The sequence below is a fragment of the Electrona antarctica genome (genome assembly GCF_951216825.1).
Source record: "Electrona antarctica genome assembly, chromosome: 19".
NCBI lineage: Eukaryota > Metazoa > Chordata > Actinopteri > Myctophiformes > Myctophidae > Electrona > Electrona antarctica.
Window position 1 is genome coordinate 15,536,687 of NC_136800.1, and position 17,349 is coordinate 15,554,035.

At 43.5% G+C, this 17,349-nt stretch overlaps 1 protein-coding gene across 3 annotated transcripts in view; it reads left to right on the top strand.

Annotated features, from left to right (window-relative positions):
* Positions 1-216: 216 nt before the first annotated feature.
* The window catches only part of LOC306943953 (rho GTPase-activating protein 12-like), a 52,812-nt gene continuing 35,679 nt past the window's right edge, over positions 217-17,349 (top strand). For all 3 annotated transcript variants that reach the window (XM_079530518.1, XM_079530519.1, XM_079530520.1), the window contains exons 1-2: positions 217-450; positions 8,513-9,349. In XM_079530518.1, coding sequence (XP_079386644.1) covers positions 8,612-9,349 — 738 coding nt within the window. In that variant the 5' untranslated portion in view covers positions 217-450; positions 8,513-8,611. The remainder of the gene's footprint in view (positions 451-8,512; positions 9,350-17,349) is intronic.

A 17,349-nucleotide genomic window follows, 5' to 3' on the forward strand; every position in this document is an offset into this window, starting at 1 on the left:
GTAATTAAAATGTATGTTGACAGTTGACATGGTACACTACTGACTATCTTCTAGAAAATAAAAGCATGGCACTTGTTGCAGACCCCTGCAGTAAATAATAAAATATACAGTGCTTCTTCATTTTATAATGTTTTATTAATCAAAAAACTAACACATTACAAAAATATATATATCTTATTTTGAAGTCTGCCAACCGGATTTTAATACTTCGTAAGGCGCGTCTTGACGAACGTGTTAAGAGCTGACGGAACATCGGGTTGTCCTGTGTTACCTTTTTCTTTCGCAAAGAAGTAACCAGCCAGTGGATTTTCACATACAGGTCGAAGGAGGGAAGAAGAAGGAATAGAAGAACATTCATGGGATTTTTTAAACTTTAATCCAGGAAAACGTGCCGCGACGCGCGTGTTATTATTGTCTTCCCTCTGGATCCGATTCTCGCTACAAGAGAAGGTAAGACTTTTCCCTGACTTCCAGTGTTTGGATTTACACTTCCAGGAAAAGAGAAACAGCCAAAACCCTAATTAGCTAAAACGTTAGCAACAGTTTAGCTACTCCAGTGTCTACCTGCCCTGCCTCATGTTCATGTATAGAGTGTAAACGGTGTCGCAGGTAAAACAAGAAAAAATAAAGAAAAAAAGAACTGATCTACAAGCTACTGTAGATCAGTTCAATTTGACAAGTGACTTTAAAAAGCATCCCTATTTTTTCTGTTTTTACTGTTTTACTGTAGTACTAGTAATCTTGTCACTAAAGGTGCAAGCAGTGCTTACTTTGCTTCAAACGTAAACATTGTGTAGCAGTGGAGACACCTTGATTGTCATAGCTCTTGATAGATGGACAGCAGGTATAGTTTGTAAACTGCATGCTGTATTCTGGGGGTCTTGGTAGGATTGTTTACACAAATGGGAATAAAGATTTAAAATCTATATTTATAATGGGGTAAGATAGTTCCAATTCATATTGAACAGCTGTCAAACTCTTCAGTTCGTGGAATATAGATTTCTGTAGTAAAGTACAGTAATTGCTGTTATTGCTCCAACATTACCCAACACTTTCCCCCTGAAAATTCCATAAATGTCACACACTGGATGCAGTGATGCTGTGTGTGGTTTAGCATAGTCTGAGGGAGACATGGCCTATTTGCTCTGATTCAAGGAACGCTGTGGGGAGAGAGTTGTTTAACTAGGACATACTGTGCTGAACCAAGCTGTTATATTTGGTGTGCTTACACCCAGAGGTCACCATGGACCTCCTGAGGAGCGAGTACTTCTGCTTCAGACCTCTGTGATGTATGATGTTACATTATAAATCACATTGATTGGAGATGTGTGTTTAACAGCCAATTTACTTGTATCACCTGAACCCTGGAAGTCATATTTCTTGACAGTCGGGTCTCTCTCTCTCTCTCTCTCTCTCTCTCTCTCTCACTTTGCCACTCGATCTGCCATTCACTTTATGCATGTGCATACACTATATGATATACACACACATTCTGTATCTTCATTATATGTAGCTTATGTATCTACATGACTAATGACTATTAACTTGGGGGCAGTTGCTGGCTAACTATTACAATTTTACAGAGGCCAGTGAGTGATATTAAAGTAATTAAACTCATCTCTGTTTTGTAAAAAAACAACAACAAAAAACAGTGAATTCTACAAAGTGGAGCCATTTCAGAGCTGACACTGAAGAACGATGCATGCCATGGGCCTGACATGCCTGCACTTCGATGGAAAACACCTTACAGGCTCATATTGAAAATTGAAAATTCCTTCCTGCTGAGGAAGGGAAAAAAAACAACTGTAAGGGGGGGTGCATCAGTGAACGCGCTGACGATAGCAGATTCTTCACTACAGTTGCCTTATCAAATAGTCCTCGACTTCACAGACACAACTCCTCTCCTCTCCTGTCATGTCACTCTCGTGACCTTTCTTTCCTAGAAGCTCCACTCACTCCCATCTGTATTTCGTCATGTGAAACCACATGATGGCGTGTTCCTGAGATAAGCAATTTATGCCGACAACAACGACATGTTCCTTGTTTTTAGATAGCTGAGAAGTAGATGGTATTGTAAGAGCACATAAGAGTTAAGACTCAGTCGGCTCTGCTCCTTCAATAATATACACCACTGATCTGCCCTTGAGCAAGGCAGTAAACCTCTCCAACTTCTACACACTGCTAAATGTGGTACCCTATATTGGGAAGCACATAGGCCTGTGTGTGTTCAGGGCAACTCCTCAGCCCACGTTTCTCCAAATAAGAATATTTTTAGGTCAACTTCGAGGTTGAATTAGGGTTAAGTTACAGCGTAGTCTAACTATAATGTAAACTGGCTGAGTCAACAAGTTTCAGACTGACTGACACTCACTCTCTCTGGCCCAGGCCTGATTTACGGGAGGTTGTCGGTGATCTTGGGGGGGAGTGTGAAACGGGCAGGGCAGGGTGGAAAATAAACGTTCCCCCACAGGCTCAGTGGATGGGAAGTCCCCAAATCCACTTGATATTTGACTGTGTTTGACAAGCCAACGTATTTTTTTAGGAGTTAAAGGAACCCCTATGTAACGGTTATGACTGAATGAGTAAACACACACACACACACACACACACACACACACACACACACACACACACACACAGTATTAATATTTGAGTCGTTTTATTTTTCCAGGCTGAAAAGACAACCACAAAGCATTTAAAATGTATTTATTTTTTAATGTGGAATTGGATTTTTATTCTTGTCGTGAGTATCATTTCCAAGACGTAACATAATAATATGACATAAGAGATAATCTTCTACTGGAGTGATGGTGAATTCAGCTCCATAGACATGGGGTCTTAACCACAACGTCGTCTCTGGGCTTACAGTACAACAAAGCTCTTCAGTGAAGTGTGTATCATCATGACAGATTGTGTTCAACAGTGCATAGTACAGTTTACTTTAGAAGAGGTTACTTATAGATGGATAGATAGGTGATCTGTGTATCTGTGGAGGAAAGGCTATGGGCAGACAGGGTTTCACAGTTGCACGTTCAAATAATAAACAAAAGATCAGACAGCAATGGAAACGGTATCGATTTCTACCGGTGATACTTGCCAACTGAATTAGGACATTGCAGATGAAAGAGTTAACCATTGAAGTGATGCCAGTTTGCATCACCAGAATCTTATTAACCAGATTAATTATACAGTGGTGTATGGCTATGGCTTTCTCTACTGTGTTTACCCACACACCTTAACTGTTGTATGATTGGACAGTAGACCACACCCACTTCAAACTTCAAAGAATAAACATTGAAAATAATTTATTGTGTTGATGATGTTAAATACCCAAACTACTGCATGGGGAATGGAAATTGCCCACATTACAGCTCACTCAGCCTAGTGCAGTCTTTGTCAGTTTTGTCATAATATTTTATCTTTTACTGCAGTGTTTCACATAATTTATGATTTTAGCATGGTCTGCTTGTAAAGGATCATGAACAATTTAGGCTAAGCTATACTAAGAGAGGGGATGGATGGGTGAAAAAGGTGTGAGATCAACTTTGCTTAATCCATTGAGACCTGGAACACATCCATGTCACGTTAGCGTTTAACCACATTAACCATTAATTAAATGAAATCACAGACAGAGGTTTGATCAGCTTCTGTAATGACTGTTCAAGCTTGAATCTGTTTTAGTGAGGTGTCCCTCAGGGTGTGGTTTGGGCTACAGTGGATTATAATCCGCAATGTTATTAGTCATCTGGTCACTATATAGTAAGGGCATTTTATCAGGTATTTGACAAATCTGGGAACTAAATCGTTACCAAGAAATTTCTTCACCAATGTGTTTCTAAAGGTGTCTAATAACATGTACTAAAAGTTTGAAATTCAACTCCCGTGGGAAATTGAGTTATTAGCATAATATGCATAATATGCCCATAACATCCTATATAAGGCAAAAAAGTCCAAATTTCATCATTCTTTAAGTAGCATGTGACATATGAAACTAGGGTGATTGCATGATTCTGAATCCATTCCAAGCATTAGTTTTGCACAAAAAACACTCCTTGGGCTAAATTAGGCCATATCCACTTGACCAAATGTGCTGACCTCATCACGTTTGTGTGGCCGTTTTCCTCCCAAGGAGTGTTTTTTGTGCAAAACTAATGCTTGGAATGGATTCAGAATCATGCAAACACCCTAGTTTCATATGTCACATGTTACTTAAAGAATGATGAAATTTGGACTTTCTTGCCTTATATAGGATGTTATGGGCATATTATGCATATTATGCTAATAACTCAATTTCCCACGGGAGTTGAATTTCAAACTTTTAGTACATGTTATTAGACACCTTTAGAAACACATTGGTGAAGAAATTTCTTGGTAACGATTTAATTCCCAGATTTGCATAGATTTCTCTTACTAATATCAGGAGGACTCATTTCTGTGTTCCATGTAGCCCAAGCAAGCAGTCTTTTAAGATTCATGTTTTGGCTTTTTTTTCCCCAAATGGATCTGTATTATGGAGACAGCAAACCAAGGGCAGAGAGAGGAGATACATATGGCAAGACAGAGGGGTCAGAATCAAATGCTGATCCTTCCTCACGTTCAAAAGGAGCATGATGGTCTCTGTGTGCTAACTGGGCTGAGCCACCAGGAATAGTCTTTGATTAAGATAATTAACCATGGAAGATGAGTGAAGACAGCACAGCACTGGGTATTCCATAATGGCTGCCTAGTGCCTACTAGCCCAGAGTTTGCGGTTCAGCACGTCCAATTATGTTGATGGTGCTTGTAACGAGACTGTTGGTGAGCTGTAAGCATGTGGTTTTAAACAAGGCTATATCACAGTGATGCTGATTGCTATGTGGTCAGGCTATTCTCAAGAATGCTCCTACTTTGAAGAGGCTTCATTTTTTGAGGTATGGTGCAATTATAGACACACACACACACACACACACACACACACACACACACACACACACACACACACACACACACAGGGAATGAATAGGCCAGCCAAGAAAATCTGTATTATAGTTTGAATCACACCCACTGTAAATATAGCCTCCTCTCGTATGGGCACATTGGGCAGTGCTTATCTAAAGCAACGTCCATGATGATAAATTCAGTGGATCCAATAATAGACATGAAATATTAAAGATTACCACAACAAAGTGAAAAACACCATTATAGGGCAGTGCAGTACACACGCACCCACGCACGCACCCACGCACGCCTCAGATCTCGGCACCATAGACATACAAGGAATAGATGGGTTATAAGTGCCTTACTTCTGTGTTCAGAGGAATGGGACCTGGTGATGCTTGTTGCTATGGATAGCCTACCATTATGCTTCTTAATATTGAACAAAAGTGTCAGAGCCCCCCATGATTTGCTGACTTCCTGGTTGACGGGGAAGCACAGCATTGCTATGAAGGGAAATGTCCGTTATACGTTTCTATCATGCTTAACAGTCTGGGAGGCCATTCTAATTGGGGACACGTCGTGGAGGTCCCAGAGTGCCTATATTTAAGTTGGCCTTTGTGTTCTAAAAGTGAATGCGCTGGCAGCATTTTTGTACCAGATAATATCTAGACTGGGTTATGCCTGACGTTACTGGGTTATTGACGTGCAAGGCCAACAATACAAGCCAGTCACTGAAGAAACAACAAAACTTTAAGGCGCCATCTACCCTAGCACTAGTCCACAACTTCAGAATCTCAGGACAAGTGTGTTAAGGCTCAGAGGGTCAACAGCCTCACGAAAATAGCGTTTGGTTGGTTGACATCACCAATGTCACTGTTGTGCAGCCTAACACACACACACACACACACACACACACACATTAACTGTCATTTTAGATTGTTGCGTTGCTTTTTCCTTTTTCTTATTTTTTTTATTTTTTACATTTGACAGTGTGAGAACCACTGAGTTAGGTGGTCTTTAGACGAGAACGGTGTTCATAAGAAACGGTAAAATAAAGTATCGTTTGCTGGTGTCCCTTTACAAGAGAACGGTGTTTTCAGGAGGTGAAAACACAACAAACTGAAACCACCTCCCAGAGTGGAAATCTTTGAAAACGCCGTTTCCTCCGGTCTCCGTGTAAACAGGCAAAACTGTGAATCCGCAAAACTTATGACATCATGGCGCACGTTGGCTCACAACGCATATGTTTATTACATTGATGCAGAGCCATATATGATATCCTACAGACCTACAATGAACAAGCCTCCCTACAAAGCGCCGCTCATCAGCGATGGTGAATGTAAAACCATGAGGTAAATAAAATGCCTTGATAGGCGGCAGCAGCGTTTATGTAGCTAATGTATTATAAAATATATAACCATCCCGTGGCACACTCTGCCTGCATGCTCTGGGCTGCCTGTCAGCCTGTGTGTCACTCGATGCGTTATAGAAAGCAAGCAGCGAGCGACGGCCACAACCCCGTTGTGGTCTGAAGCGTCATTCAAAACCCCAATACAGTTGCGTGAAGGGGGAGCTACCTGATTCTTCTTCTTGTACGTGGGTGACTGGTCTATTTGGCGGCCCGTTACCGCCACCTAGCGTTTTCATAAAGTGTGCGTTCTCGTGTAAAGGGTCAATACAAAATGAGAACGCAACGGGACTTTGCCGTTTTATCTGGAGACCGTCCCCATCTAAAAGAGGCCTTAGAAGGCATCTGTAGAATGGGCCTCAGGTCTTACATGAAGTGGATTCTACTGTGCAGGAAGCATAATGAGAGAAGGCTCTGCAGGATGTGATCCCATACCAGGTGTGCTTCCAAATGGACAGGGTATACCCTTACATACTTGCTCTACTCTAGGTCTGGTCCATAGCTCTAGTCTAATGCATTGCATTTAGAGCTATGTTACTCTCGACTTCCGCCGCTCGCATGAATGCAGACCAGCCTCTCGTCTTTAGCGTAAATAAAAAGAACGTTTTTGCTACTCACCAAAACAAAGGCGGGTTGTGTCATTAGAAAGCCTACTTTCCTTAGTGGGAGCACTCTGAGCCCCCCACCACACGTATAAATAGTACTTTTTGGCCAGAAAGGGATTTCTTTTCACCGGAGGAAAAATATTCTCTATGAGGCAATTCTCTGGGCAATATCGGTAGAAGGCGCAGTGGAGTAACTAAAAGTATTTTTTTCCGGTGGAAACAAAATCCCCTTTAGGCCAAAAAGTACCGTTTATACGTGCGGTGGGGGGCTCAGAGTGCTCCCACTAAGGAAAGTAGGCTTTCTAATGACACAACCCGCCTTTGTTTTGGTGAGTAGCAAAAACGTTCTTTTTATTTACGCCAAAGACGAGAGGCTGGTCTGCATTCATGCGAGTGGCGGAAGTCGAGAGTAACATAGCTCTAAATGAAACGCATTAGAGCTATGGACCAGAGCTACTCTACTCTATACTACTTGGCCCCTCCTTTTTTCCCTCTACACTAAATCTCTTTTTTTTTAAACAATTCCGAGAAGAACAATTATTGATTTGTCCAATTAACTAATTAAAAGCACAGTTCCTCTTAGCAAGACTCTGGTCTGCCGTCTAAAGCGGAGATGTTATGACATTTTTCTAACTGGGGTGTGGTGTTTATGGAAATAAACCCTCTTGATTCTTGGATGAGTGCTAAGCGACATGATTGCAAAAAAATAATAATAGAATTGTGGACATCATGGGGTCATCATGAGCTAAACCCTATATTTATCACATAACCACGGCGGTGGTATAGCGGTGATGAGGTTATTGTCCCAGCACTACTCAAGTCTGCTTTCTAAACGAAGCACTAGGCTTAGTAGACTGGTTTTACAGTCGGTTTAATAATTGAGCGTATGCTCATTTCTTTACACATTCCATTGAACAAAGCCTTGTCAACTCTTAGGTTGCTAAAGGTGTGTGTGTGTGTGTGTGTGTGTGTGTGTGTGTGTGTGTGTGTGTGTGTGTGTGTGTGTGTGTGTGTGTGTGTGTGTGTGTGGTGTGTGGTGTGTGGTGTGTGGTGTGTGGTGTGTGGTGTGTGGTGTGTGGTGTGTGGTGTGTGGGGCTGACTCCTCCTATTAGCACTAGTTACTGTTTGAAATCAAAAGGGATGGAATGGAAGAGAGGAAGATGGAGAGAGACAGACAAGACATTTCTGTCTCCTTCTCTTTAATCTGTTCAGCCACCTATAAGCCTGGGAGCTCTACCTAGGATTACTGATCTTCATTTGTTCTGACTGGGTTGAGGGGTTAAGTCGAAGCGTGTGTGTGTCTGTCTGACTGTGTATCTGTGTGATTGTTTGGGTGTGTTCAGTGTTGTAAGAAAGAGTCTCATATAATGTGTATGGCAGCATGTGTCTCATTCACGTGAGTTTCTGTGTAATCATTAACACTCACCGACTGTGTTTTCAATGTCATTCTGTTTCATAGGCATACATGTTGCAATGTTGCCAAGAGTGGCAAGTGTAAGGGAATCAGATGAATATTAATAATGTTAATTGAGAAATAATTATCTCTCTCCAATGAACCCCTATGTCTATCTGTTGTCTCCAGCCTTCATCCGGCGAGCCATGCTGAATCTGCTGATATCTCCGTCTGTCCTGCGGTGAATGTCCTTCCAGAGGGGAGACTAGAGAGACGGTCAGTGGCGTCATGGCGGACCTGCCCATCGAGCCGGGCCAGATCTATATTGAGGCGGAGTATGACTATGAGTACAAGTCCAAAGAGCGCCTCATCACCATCCACCAGGGAGACTGCTACATGCTGGTTAAGAAGACTAATGAGGACTGGTGGCAGGTGAGGAAGGAGGAAGGCACCAAGGCCTTCTATGTGCCGGCTCAGTATGTCCGAGAGGTCCGCAAAGCTCTCATGCCCCCGCCCAAACCCATCCACCATCAAGCCGCGCCCCCAGAAGGCCCAGGCAACAACGCAGTCCCTGGCCAGCACGCTGGCGGGAAGACAGGCCGAGCTAGGCCGGACGCCCTGGATCTGCACCCCGACAGCTTCCAACAGCGGCAGGAGTCGTCCTTCTGCCGCTCGCCGTCCTCTCCTAACACGCCCTCGGCCACCTCCTCTTTCTCAAGCTACCGCCTCAGCCCGTCCAGCCCACACCGTGACTCCAACCACAACCCTGCCGCCAGCAGCCCCACCGAGCACGACCGAGTGCTGGCTGATATCCTGGTCCAAGGTGGTCAGAAGGGAAGTGGCGACGGCGGAAGATGCAACACCCTGCCCCGGATCCGCGCACGCTCCCCGGACCTGGTGAGGGACCCGCTGGACGTGGACAATGCCCAACAGCTCTGTGACTCGGCTGGGGAGAGCTCGGAGAGACGTACCAACGACTCGGAGTCTGGAGACGAGCTGAGCAGCAGCTCCACAGAACAGCTTGAGGTAAGGAGCCAAGGGCTGATGTCATGTTGATAGTTGAGCCGCAAAGTGATTCTGGATCTATGAGGTTGTGTCACTGTGCCCACAATGAGCCTGATTTGTGGATCTAATCTTGATTTCAGAGAGTCCGAGGCGAGCTCACCAGTTACTGATTATTTGACAGATTTTAGTAAATCAAATCAAGAAAAAAGCAAGACACATACAGTAATTATGTACCATGGCTGCATAATTGCTGATACCTAAAACAAATAAAAATAAAAGCTGATCTATTGGTCTGGCTGGCCAGGCTCTACAATACACTGTATCGTCATCAAATTAGAAACTTCATAACTCAATATCTGACAATGTGGAGGTCAAAGTTCTTTCAATTATTGATTAACACATTGTCGTACACATAAGACTGCCCTTTTTTGATTGTTGTGTTGTGTTGTGTTGTGTTGTGTTGCACTACCAAAGTCAAGTCTCTGGGTAACTGTTCTTCCCCCTAGTTAAAAAAAACAAACAAGAAATCATGTTAGTCATGTATATTCCTTCCATGGCTCTAACCTCCTATACAGACTTGCACATTCTCTCATACTGAAAGAGAAACCATTGACAAAATATTTCTGTGACTGGTAAAAAATGCTGTGAATATGACAGAACGTGCTGTTATATTCAACATTCAGGAGGACTTGCAGCTACTTTGAATTAGTCAGGCAGTGCTGTCCATTAGTCAATTAGGTGGACGATGGTTTGGGTGGGAGGATGGAGGCCTGGGTGGGCGACTGGTGGGGAGTACGGTATTTGTCCCTGACATTATTAGCTAAGCCTGTTGGCCAAAACAAAAGCCAGCGAGAACTGGGTTGTTGTGACACTTAAACCCAGTCTACTCTGTCTTTGTGTGGGAGACAAGATGAGAGGAGTGGAGATGTACTGGTGGATAATTATGCGAGTATGGCTCTAATAGGCCGGCTCAGTGTTCACTGTACACACATTCACACAACCTGCAGTACAACATTGTAACCTGCTGCTGTAGAACTCCTTAAACTTAGAAGATCGGGGTGTAACATTCTTTCAAGTTCAACTTGGTATGCACTCAGTTGTACTCTGTCACTTCCACAATCCACATACCGTAGTTCAGATGGCATTTTATGTTGCGTATTAAAAGAACAAAAATCTGCATAGATTAGATGGTACCATATTTTGCATTAGAATGTGTGCATACTTATATGTTGTTTCAACCTAGCTTCTTTTAACAATGTGCTTGTGACTACCGATATGAGTCCAAATTTGATGTAGTACCCCTAGAACATGTGCCTAAGCACTGTGCAGTGGTCTAAAACGGGAAGCTCGCAACCGCTGTTTGATGACGTGAATAAGAGTTTGGCTCCATAAAGGATGAACACATGCAATTTCAACATAGAACCATATTATCACAGTGCTCCAGAGTGGAGTTCCTGGCTTCCTTCCTTTACAGGTGGCCATTGAAATTGTGCCCTGGCGAAAGGTCAGTGTCGGGTGTATCAACAGGCAGCTGTTGTCCACCACAGCACAGTAAAACACTGCTGCTGGATCGCTCGTTTGAGCTCAAATCCAGCCTGTAGTCTAGTAGACAACCGTCCTCTTCTAGAAACATACTATGTGTGTGTGTGTGTGTGTGTGTGTGTGTGTGTGTGTGTGTGTGTGTGTGTGTGTGTGTGTGTGTGTGCGCATGCATGCGTGTGTGCATGCAGGTGAAACTTTCCCAGTTTCAATGGGCAGCCTGTTTTGTTTGTTTTTCCTCTGCTTTGACAGCATGCCGCTGGTGACTCCAGCTCAGGTGTCAATGAACACTCTGCTTTCTACGGCTACGCCCACCTCTGTTTTCTCTTCGCTGCTCTGCTCTTATCTTCTCAAAATACTGTAGCCTGTAGAACAATTGTGTCACAGCTGATGTAAATGTATTCTCAGTGGAGAATTATTATAGTATGTTGTGTACTATTTATTAGTGAATGTGAAGTTAATAGATAATCTATGTAATCCACACATTTAAAAAGCTATTTGTGAGTTTATGTCTTAGTTATACCAGCATTATTTTGAAGCAGGTTTTACTAATGGGAGAAGTGTTTAAACACTATTTCAGTGTTTTGGAAAGAAAAGGGCTATGATATATCGATACCAAATGACCATTATTAATATATAGGTGAACATAGACCTGTGGCACTCTAACTTAAGCATTTGTTCCATATAATACCATGATGTGATGACTTTGAGATCATACAGTATATGCAGTGCACCAGCACTAGCAGATGGAATGGCATGAATACATAACCAAAGCAGTGACGAGGGTCTTGAATGCATGACCACAGCAATGCCGAGGGTCCTAAATACATAACCAGAGAGGTGATGAGGGCCAGACTGCAGAATGCGCTGGTTCTGTTATATCCAGCTCTCAGGGAATTGTTACTCACTTAAGCTCCATACACTACCTCTGATAAGCCAGTGAGTCCTTGAAGAACTTGCAGCATTATAGTTGGGCTCATTTTCTTATCGGCAGTGCAAACCATGGCCTACTTTGTCACCATCCCCAGTTTCCCTCAAGTTCCAGCCCTTCTACTCATAGATATTAAGAAATAGATGCCTCATTTGCCGCTGCAGTTCATTGGAGCGACGTGTATCCCAATGAAGGCGGAAGTGCAGTGCTGAAGGCTTTTTTTTTTTTTTTAACAAATCTTTATAACAGTCATGACCGTATACATTACAATACAAAACAAGACAAACAAACAAACACAAACAACAAAGTTATTAACAATACAACATCAGAGCCAGGGGGATTAGATTACTAACAGAAAACATTAAAGAGTGAACACAAAGCAACAGTTCTCCGCAGCTTTATTATTTAGAAGTGCTGAAGGCATTTGCTGAAGGCGACTGCGTCGCTTCCCAAGTGACGTCACTCATGTGCCTCCTCCATGTCTCTCGTTGTCACTCAAGTGACTACTGGCCAATCACAGCGCGTCTTTTCCGGGACTTATGTTACGCACGCGGAAGCTTGACAAGCTTCCGCTTTGCTTCCGCTATTCTTCGCAAGGAATGTCGGGAAAATAGTGCCTTCAATTTTGACACACGCCTCAGAGCCGGAAGGGGCGTCTATGTATATATGTCTATGCTTCTACTGCCATCCTCATCCTGCCTTCCTCCTATCTCGGTCCTTAGATGGGGAGAGAGGCTAAGCCTCCCCCAGCTCTTCGGGACTTTGAATTGATGCAGTGCTGGAACAGTGGATCTCAACTGGATTCATGCTGAATCTGACCTGAATATTGTGCTTCAAATTAAGTCATGACCCCGTTAAGTAAAACAGCATGGCGTCTTATTAATATTTGTTATGTACTGGGGCTCGGACCAACAGGTTGAGGATGATTTAAAACTCCAATTGCATCTGTAGGATTGTGACCTCATCTCCATTCTCCGGGACCTGATATTGATTTTCATGAACTCTCCTTCAGATGAACGATCTGGCTCTGATATCGGTGGATCGTCCGTCTTTCCCTGGGCAATAGAGTGTCACACCGGTTATAGTTTCCTACTGAGAGACAGATGTTTATTCCCCTCCAGTCGCTTCATTTAATGACTCTGCTCACACTGTCCCTGTGTACTATAATTTTCTGCTCCAGTGCACCTCCTTATTGCCCCCCCCCCCCCCTCCTGTACTGTTTTCCAATGCTGCTGGCCAGAGGCGCTAAGATTACATCCAGTGAGAATTAAGAACCAGTCAGTAGTGGTGTTTCTCTAGATCACAGTTTCCCAACACTGGGTCGGGACTATGTGGGTCGCCCAAGGAGTGTTTCCCAGCCGCTTCGCACCGCATTGTGAGCTTGTAGATCTGCTATTTTCACTTGTTTGGGTCCCGGGCCAATGTCTTATTTCTTTTTTGGGTCTCGGGCTAAAAGGTTTGGGAAGCACTGCTCTAGATGAACCAACTCCTAGCAGGGTTTGTTGTGAGAGTCAGAGTCTTTGTCTTGTAAACCATGAAGCATAAGCTTGCGCTTTGATCGCCAAGAACATTATCGGTGGCTTGAGTTCTGCACACATCCAGTGTTGTGGGACAGTGAAAGACATAGGACACGCAGACAATGGACCTTCTGTGTGGGCACACACATTGACGGGGAGGAAGCATCAAGAAGAGATGTTGTTGACCTCCAACTCTGGTTGAAGAGTGTATTGATTGTCCCAGCTCAAGGCTATAGATTACATCTATAGGCTCCCGTCTCCTCTCCTCTCCTCCACTGCTCTCCTGTGTTGTCTTCCATTAACCTGGAACTGTTTCTCTGCTAACACAGTGTGTGAGTCAGCAGGAACACTACTCCATCTCTTGATGTTTCGCTTCCTCTCTCAGTATGTCTTATCTCATTCAATCACTTCACTTGTCATTCACAGCTCTTTTCCTTCTCTCACTTCAACTATCCTATCTCTCTCATTCTCAGGGTAAATATCAGCCAATCAATTGCCCCCCCCCCCCCATCCTCCTTCCTGTAATCAAATGTGAACATTGATTGGAGGAAGGAAGCACTTCCTTATTTGTTTGATTATATAATGTATAGTACACATTGCACTTGCATTGTGATTTATTGCACTCTTATCTCCTTTCCACTCTGCTCTTGTCACTCAGTATATTCTCTCTGTCACGCCTTGTTTGACATGTTCATGGCCTCTCAGCATCACCTCTCTCACTTGTTTTAAAGCAGCCTGTTATATCACATATTGGCAGGGTGCCATATGGAGGGTTGTCTGTTGCTAGAACTGGATTAAATATAACCTTAAGTACCTGTATACATCGGCTATTTTCCAAACAATCATGAAATGTGGAATAATAATAATTTGGAAACATTTTGTAATGTGGGTCCCTGGTACAAAATATTTTCAGATGGAGGTCAGCAGCCAGTAATTTGGGGGTTCTAATCTTTTTTTTTTATATCAAAGTTTCTTTATTAATTTTTCAAGTCACATGAGTCAAAAATAGCATACACATTTTTTTAACTTTTTTTTACCCCTCCCTCCCCCCAGAGTTCCCGCTCTGAAAGAGCCACAACCCCGGTATCTTGTACCATTAACAATGAAATAAAAGCCTAAGGCACATACAAATATACATATTCAAAAATAGGAGAAATTAATCAAATACACAATATGCAAACAAATAATAATAACAATTGGGGGTTCTAATCTTAACATGAAAACACCTGAGAAACACTCAACTCGTGTAAGTAATGGCACAGTATGTGCTACAGTAGCTTATGTGGTGTGGAGTTGTTGACACAGGCTTTGTGTCTCTGCAGCCAAAGTCGTATAGGAGCCCTAAGGGCTTCATAGTACCATTCTGTACTGCTCTGACACACATACATGCTGCATATATACACACATTTTGCATACACAGAGGCTACACGAGCACAAAAGCACACCCACTAGACCCCAATCACGCCATACAAGCGAGCCAGTGCATGCACGCGTGCATAGTCGGAGCAAACACCCTCTGACATGCACAGACTCGCACATGCATACACACAGCCTGAGGCAGTCTGGCATCGACTGTTCTCTCCTCTCTCTTCTCAAAATAATGGAGCCTGGAGAAAAGGTGACATCACATCTCTTCTCGATTCTTTCTCCATCTTCATTTTAAAATGTCTGTCCATTTTAGTCTTTATTTTCATCCTGCTGTTTCTCTCTCTGCACTTCCCTCTTTTCTTTTTAATTAGTGCATATTAGTGACTCAAGACATTAGACAATTCTCAGCAAGGTTCAAGACGAAACATTGCAAATTAACCGTACTGTTTATCTCTGTAATCTTGTGTGCAGAGTCCACTGACCACATCGCTACATAAAAAATGTTATGGCGAACATCTAGATATTATGGGATAAGATGATCTCCAAATTGTATTTCCACAAAAAGTGTCTTTTACACCAGAGTTTCAGAGTTAAACTAACCAGGTGTACTCAAATACCCCCCTCCTCCCTCCCCTTCTCTCCGAGGGCACATGAATGCACCATCCCTGCAGGGAAGGTTACTGTATAAAACACTGCATTAAAGTGACAACATTGTTTCCTTGCGCAATCCTCCCTTGCTGCTGGTCAGATAAGTCTCTGCTGTGTTCCAGACTAAAGGGAAGGGATTAAGGACATATAAGAAAGCTTTCTCTATGGCAGCCTGGCAAGACAATGCTCGTCTGTCAGTGTGTCTTTGTAGTTTCTCCATATCGACATTACACATCATGTCTTGTAAAAGGAGCGACCTGATGGATAGGGAGCATACATGGGCTCTAATGCCTGACAGTGAGTCTCCGGTTTGATTCCCAGCCACCCAGACCATTTTCATTATGTCACTCTCCTACTCTCTGTATTTCCTGTCTCTCTACACCATACCTGTCAATAAAGGCTAATAAAAAGTGTCAAAAAAGGGAATGAGGAAAACTAGGTTTGGAATTTCAGTGATTTTTGATTGAACTTCACTTCTACAGAAATGAGTGACCAAACAAAAAGATCTAGCATAAGGGATAACAGTAACAGTAACTCCTAGTCTGGAGTCTGGACAGTGGTGTATATGTATGAATGAATAGTGGTTGGTGTTTGAGGATCTATCTCTCAGAAGCCCCTCCTGAGAGTCTTTGATTAAAACGCAGAACAAGAACATTCTCTGCGGAGGGGGGAATACCACCCACTCTTATAGAGAGCTTTTGTTAATCCCTCTGGGACGAGGCGGCGAGCGCTCGCATCTGTGTGCGTGTGCATGCACGCGTGCACATCTGAGCATATTTTGTCTGTATGCGTACTTGCTCTGCCGCGTGCATGTGTGCACGGCACGGCACGGAGTGCACGCACGGGCATATGAATGTGCATGTGCCTGTGGTGAGCTTGTGTGTGATTTGGTGTTCCCATCCTTGCGTGTTGGTGGTCTGTTGTTCTACCAGCTGGGACGGCCTGTGTTGTGCAGAGCGGCATTCTGCGAGGGCTGGGCCATCAGTGGTGACTGACAGTGACTGTTGTGGGCAGTATCACACAGAGCACTGCACACACCCCCACACTCTTTATATGAGAGTCTCATGTCAGAGATGTGTGTGGTTTGAGAGGTCCTTCTTGGCATTGATTATCTGTAACAGTAATAGTCCAGTCAGTCAGTCAGAGTGTGTGTGTGCGATAAAGCGGGAGAGAAAGAGAGGGAGTTTGTGAATAGACGGGGTTGCCACTGCATGTCTGGGCTCCTCTGCTTTCCTCAGCATCATCTCCATTCTCATCAGCACCACAGGACAGGAGTCTGCTACAGTAACAGCAGCAGTACAGCAGCAGGACAACATGTACCCAGACGGCAATGAGACGGTAAGACAAATTCTCTGTTCACGCGCCCCCCCCCCCCATGTTGTGTTGTCATGTACACATGCCATCACAATACTCTTGTCTCATCGGCATGCATAGGCACTCGGAGCCGCGCACACTTTTTGACCTGAGCATCAGATATGTGATCAAATCCAGATGTGTGCGGCTGCGGCTTCTTTGGCACTACCTGCAGCGCAGCTTGTTTGCAGAGTCAGCACGAGAATCGATTCTGCTTAGCCTAATGTATGAGTAAGTTGCTTGCTGCAGAGTGACTCAGGCATATAATGCAAAATACTCAGGCATATAATGCCTCTCAGTGAATATTTGACATCAGATTCAGAATGGCTACTGGCTTTTTCTTTTGCTTTTGGGGGCTCTTTATCACTCTCAGATGCACTCATGCCAGCTGGCATTGTTACGTGCCGCTCTATTCTGTGCACTCTGCAAGCATTATCTTTTAATTGAGTGACACCGCTATTGTAGACTTTTTCTAGTGTGCTGTAATGCTCTGTTGTTTTAATTGCAAGCCTGTGTGAGCAGAAGCTCTGGAGCTTACAGTTCAGAACATGCATGCATCGGAAGCTTTGTCACACAGTACACATACACACCCATGCTTTTGTTGCAAGACTTAGCAGAGTCTTGTTCTCTTGTTCGGTTCATTCAGGTCTGTTCTCATCTCTCGC